The 5,710-nt window shown below is 43.0% G+C and overlaps 1 protein-coding gene across 1 annotated transcript; it reads right to left on the bottom strand.

The window, feature by feature from the left end:
* Nucleotides 1-1,439: 1,439 nt before the first annotated feature.
* On the bottom strand, nt 1,440-1,976 carry LOC139189501 (uncharacterized). Its single transcript, XM_070808462.1, has 2 exons — nt 1,634-1,976; nt 1,440-1,570 (listed from the first exon to the last, which is right to left on the bottom strand). The coding sequence occupies exons 1-2, from the start codon at nt 1,974-1,976 to the stop codon at nt 1,440-1,442; spliced, it is 474 nt and encodes a 157-aa protein (XP_070664563.1).
* Nucleotides 1,977-5,710: the final 3,734 nt, after the last annotated feature.

Raw genomic sequence — 5,710 nt, forward strand, 5'->3', positions numbered from 1 at the left:
GCAAGCTCAGCTTTTGAGAAAGCTAGCGCCTCTTTGATTTTTTTAGTTGGCCTCTTCGATTTCTGAGCTCGCCTCTTCGATCTCTGAAATCCCATCGCGTGCTGCTTTTTATAGAGGTATGCAGGACGTTCAAAGCACACTTGAATTTCTGCCTGTAAAAACTCCCTCTTTGCATTTCTACGATCTTGACTTGTCAGACCTTTTCTTTCTTTAACACTTCTGAAAAATGTCTGGCCCTTCCGACCGTCGTTTTGACTTGAACCTTGGTGAAGAGGCAGCTCCGCCTTCACCAGACAACATATGGCGCCCATCCTTCATATCACCTACTGGTCCCCTTACCGTTGGGGATTCGGTGATGAAGAATGATATGACAGCTGCGGTGGTGGCCAGGAACCTTGTCACTCCTAAAGATAATAGACTTCTTGCCAAACGGTCGGATGAGTTGGCTGTTAAGGAATCTCTGGCTCTCAGTGTGCAGTTTGCAGGTTCTGTGTCCAACATGGCCCAACGCCTATTTGCTCGAACCCGTCAAGTTGAATCGTTGGCGGCGGAAGTGATGAGTCTCAAGTAGGAGATTAGAGGGCTCAAGCATGAGAATAAACAGTTGCACAAGCTCGCACACAACTATGCCACAAACATGAAGAGGAAGATTGACCAGATGCAGGAATCTGATGGTTTTACTTGATCATCAGCAGTTTGTGGGTTTGTTCCAACAGCATTTGCCTTCGTCTTCTGGGGCTGTACCGCGTAGTGAAGCTCCAAATGATCAACCTCTGATGCCTCCTCCTTCTGGGGCTCTGCCAACTACTGAAGCTCCGCCGACTGCTGAAACTCCGCCGACTACTGAGACTTCTCTTAAGCAGCCTTTGTGAAGGCTCCCTCTTGTATTTATATGCTTAATGTTCCTTTCGTTTTTATGAATGTAAAACTACCTTGCAAGAAGTTGTGGTAGAGATTGCAAAATCATTACCTGCATAAAGGAACAAAAGTAGGACTTAAACACAAAAACCATAAAACAAGAGAAAAACAGAACAAGAAAATTTAAAATTATTCAAAATAAAGATGAAAGATAGAAAGCTTGGGTTGCCTCCCAAGAAGTGCTTTCTTTAACGTCTTGCAGCCGGACGATGCCTCCAGTCACACTCCCCTAGGTTCCATGGCATGGAAGTGAACTTCGAATGGAAGGTGATACTTGAAGTGATCCGGCATTTGGACTAAAAACTTCCCCAATTTGCAGTGAAATCAAATGATGACCCCCAAACTATAATTCTGCAATCAACTCCAAGGGTGGACATAACCCAAATACAAAGAAAAGAAATAATTCAGTTTAGCACGCAAGAAAATTGAAAATGACAGAAAAAGGCAATGAATAGAAATATTGGGTTGCCTCCCAATAAGCGCTTGCTTTTACGTCCGCAGCCAGACGGTACCAAGAGTAATCATCCAAAGGGAACTGGTTCTTGGAGAGGTACAACCTCCACATCATGCTCCGTAAAAGACTCGTAATATGGCTTGAGTCTATGCCCATTCACTTTGAACATGTATCCGGTCTTTGCACTTTGGATTTCCACTGCACCATGAGGAAAAATATTTGTTATAACAAATGGACCAACCCATCGAGAACGATGCTTACCTGGAAATAACCGAAGGCGAGAATTAAATAGAAGAACTTTCTGTCCAATGACAAAGCTCTTCCTTAAGATCATCTTGTCATGAAATGCCTTTGATTTCTCCTTGTATATTCGACTAGACTCGTATGCATCATTCCGGATTTCGTCTAACTCATTTAATTGAAGCCTAATTTGCTTTCCGGCAACACTCATGTCCATGTTGTAGGCTTTGATCGCCCAATAAGCTTTGTGCTCTAACTCCACTGGAAGATGGCATGGTTTCCCATAAATTAACCGAAATGGGGACATTCCAATAGGAGTCTTATAGGCAGTCCTATAAGCCCATAATGCATCGTTCAAGCGCATGCTCCAATCCTTCTTACTAGGACTCACAGTTTTCTCCAATCCTTCCCGCGCCTATCTCCTCCTCCTCTCTGCGCCTGCTGCGCCCCCTGCTCTCTGTCAGTTTCTTTGCTTCTCTCCGCACACTTGGCTCTGCTGCGTGCTACTCCTCTGGCAGTCTCTCCTCTCTCTTATTATTCTCTGTTTTCTGCTCCTGTCCTGCCCTGCCTATTTCTGTCCGTCTGTCCTCTTTGTGCTCTCCCTCTCTCACGTCAACTCTCCTCCTTCTTATTCTTCTTTCATTCTTTTTTATTCCTTCTTTTTCTTCTTTGCCGTTCCTCCACTACTTCTTAGTCTTCTTTCATTTCTTTTGTTTATTCCTTCCACATTTCCCTGTCTGCCATGCCTTCTTTATTTTCTTATTCTTCTTTCTCTACGCACTGCTGTCCGTCCCGCACTTGTCTCTTCTTTTCTTTTATTCTTCCACATTTCCCTATCTGCCATGCCCTCTATTTTATTCTTTATGCCGTGCTTTCCTTTCCATCCCATTTATTTTCTGATGCTCAGTGTCTCCCCCACTTTTGCTTGAAATTTATCCTAAAACAAATTTAACTGCACATCAACACAAGGTAAGGTAAAATGCCACAATTTTAACACAAAAACATCACAAAGACTTTAGAAATGGATGGTATAAATGCTTGAAATATATGAGTGATCAGGAGCACTACCTCAACCTACATGCTTCACTCACAAAGCTTCAATATACAAGTTTCAACAAAAGTAAAAATTCAAAGAACTTAGTGAAGAAGACCTTGGTGTATTTAACACAATATGTTGAAATGAAGCAAAACTTGTTTATTGATATCTCCGATAAGTTACAAATATGTACATATACATGAATCAAAATAAACAAACAAGAGGGAGCCTTCACAAATGTTGCTCAAGAGAAGTCTCAGCAGTCGGCAGAGCCCCAGAAAGATGAGGCACCAAAGGGTGATTATTCAGAGCCTCAGTACTAGGCAGAACCCCAGAGGGAGGAGGTACCAAAGGTTGATCATTTCGAGCTTCATTACGCGGTACAGCCCCAGAAGACGTAGGCAATAAATGCCTTTGGAAAAAACCTATAAACCTCTGACGATCAAGTAAAATCTGACCATCAGATTCCTGCAACTGGTCGAGCCTCCTTTTCATGTTTGTAGCATAGTCATGTGCGAGCCTGTGCAACTGTTTATTCTTATGCTTGAGCCCTCTGATCTCCTATTTAAGACTTATCACTTCAGCCGCCAATGATTCAACTTGGCGGGTTCGAGCAAATAGGCGTTGGGCCATATTAGACACAGAACCGGCACACTGAACATTGAGAGCCAGATAATCCTTAACAGCCAACTCATCAGACTGTTTGGAAAGTAGTCTGTTATCTTTAGGAGTGAGAAGGTTCCTGGCCACCACCGCAGCGATCATATCATTTTTCATCACAGAGTCCCCAACGGTAAGAGGACCAGTAGGGGATAAGAAGGATGGGTGCCATATGTTGTCTTGGGAAGGCATGGCTGCCTCTTCACCAAATTTCAAGTCAAAACAACGATCGGATAAGCCAGACATTCTCAAAAATGATGAAGGAGAAATGAGGTGCAATAAATCTCTTAAGTACAAAAATAAGGGGAAAATTCCTACAAGCAATAACTCTTTGAATGTACTTCTTGCACACAATTGGTGCCCTTATAAAAGAAAGGGTAACAGGGTCGTTGGTTCAAAAATCGAAGAGGCACCACTTTTCGGATTTTGAAGAGGCACCATTCTCCACACGCAACATCAACTCCTCGGGTACCACAGATAACTTTGCCAAAGATCTCTGACAAAGTTTAGACACATAAATTTTGAAGGTCCAGCTACCCTACTATTACCCACAAGGGTAAATGAACAGCACCACTACTTGATAACTGAAAAGTCCTTATATGTGTCAACCGCCGTGCTCCGTGCCAAGGTAGACTGGCAAAAATGCCCAACCTTTATTCACATTCGAGAAAACACTCCCAACAAGATTGCTTGCTAAAAAAATCAAAGAGGCACCGCTCTCCGAATTTCAAGAGCCAGACTCCCAACAAGATTACTTGCTTAAAAATCGAAGAGGCACTGCCCTCCGAATCTCGAGAGCCAGACTCCTAACAGGATTACTTTCTAAAAAATCGAAAAGGCATCGCTTTTCGAATCTCAAGAGCCAGACTCCCAACATGATTGCTTTCTCAAAAATCGAAGGGGCACCGTTCTCCGAATCTCGAGAGCCAGATCCTTGACAGGATTGCTTGTTCGAAAACCTAAGAGGCATCACTCTCCAAACTTCGAGAGCAAGATTTCTTTTGATAAAGCTTGTCTGTAATCTTCACACGCAACATCAGCTTTTCAGATACCATATACCACTTTTTCAAAGTGCTCTGACCAAGTTAAAACACGTGAAGCTTGCAACTCCCACTACATTGCTACGACCAAGAAGGGTAAAGGAATAACATTACTACTTGTTGTTAGGGAGACTCCTATATATGTCGACCTCCATCCTCCACAGACAGGTAAACCTGCAAAAATGCTCAACCCTTCTTCATATTTGAGAGGGCACTCCCAACGAAGCCTCTCGAAATACTCAGCTTTCTTCCCCCCAATAATACTTATGAAAACCAGCCACACCAGAGCAAGAGTATCTCATATCATCAGGGTCAAAAGCAAGAGTATCCCATATCTTGCTTTTTCCCTGTCTTTTCATTTGCCCTTGTTCTTACCTGCAAGACAAAGAGAAAGATAGCAATCAATCAACACTTGAAATCAAGCTTCCAGTCAGGAACTGATTGCCCGTAACCCTTTGCCTGATTACTTACCTGGCATTGCTCTCGATTACTCATCTTCAACATCTTATGCTTCCAGAAAAAATACCACATCTGCCTGAGGAACATATAGGGCAAGTGAGAAGGATACAAGGAAGCATGTGGAGACAAGCGCAACAGAACACGTGCGGATTCATCTATTACTTCGCCAACAGCAAAAGTATCCCATATCATCAAGGTCGAACGCACTATTGATTTGATGGACTTGTTTTGACCCTCAAATTATTGAGTCAGCCTTATACTTTGGAGGAAACCAAAAAACCCTCCAGCCCAGTTCAAGAATAAGCCTGTGGAAAGTTACTTCTTCAAAAGCAAAAGTATCTCATATCATCTCTTCTCCATTTGCTTCTCCTTATCCTTGTTGCTGTTTACGACACAAGGAGAAGGAGAACAATCAACCGGAAACCGAAATCGAACCTCCGATCCAAGTTGCTTGCTTGGAAGTCTGATTGCTTACCTTGTCTGTTACCTCTTTCGGCAAATCTCCTAGCTAGGCGACTTGGGGGACTCCAACTATAGGGTTTTGTATTGCACTTGACCAAGCCTAAAACTACAAGTAAGCTTCAAGTGAAATTAATACATTACCTTGTGCATTTTCATTGGTTAAAGATACCACCCCTGGATGGAGGAAAAGTACTTCCAGAGAAGATGCCACATCTACGTATGAGACAGACAAGGCAAGTGAAAATGATACCACACTTTGGTACTTAGAAGTTTCGTGATTACGCAATGGCTTGGATCTTACAAGTCCTTAACCGAGGAGCTTCCCTCACTCGGGAACTTAGGGGAGCACTTTTTGTACCATACTTGACCAATCCCAAAACTACTGAGCACTAGTCAACTTTATACCGTCAAGGACCCAGAAGAGTTTCCCTAAAACCAGGA

This window comes from Malus domestica, chromosome 11 (assembly GCF_042453785.1).
Source record: "Malus domestica chromosome 11, GDT2T_hap1".
Lineage (NCBI taxonomy): Eukaryota > Viridiplantae > Streptophyta > Magnoliopsida > Rosales > Rosaceae > Malus > Malus domestica.

Excerpts from the sequence above, each read along its gene's own strand:
- LOC139189501 (XM_070808462.1), bottom strand. The coding sequence starts at position 1,976 with ATGCGCTTGAACGATGCATTATGGGCTTATAGGACTGCCTATAAGACT. Across the intron at positions 1,571-1,633 it reads TCGCCTTCGGTTATTTCCAG|TGGAAATCCAAAGTGCAAAG; the intron begins GTAAGCATCGTT and ends CTCATGGTGCAG.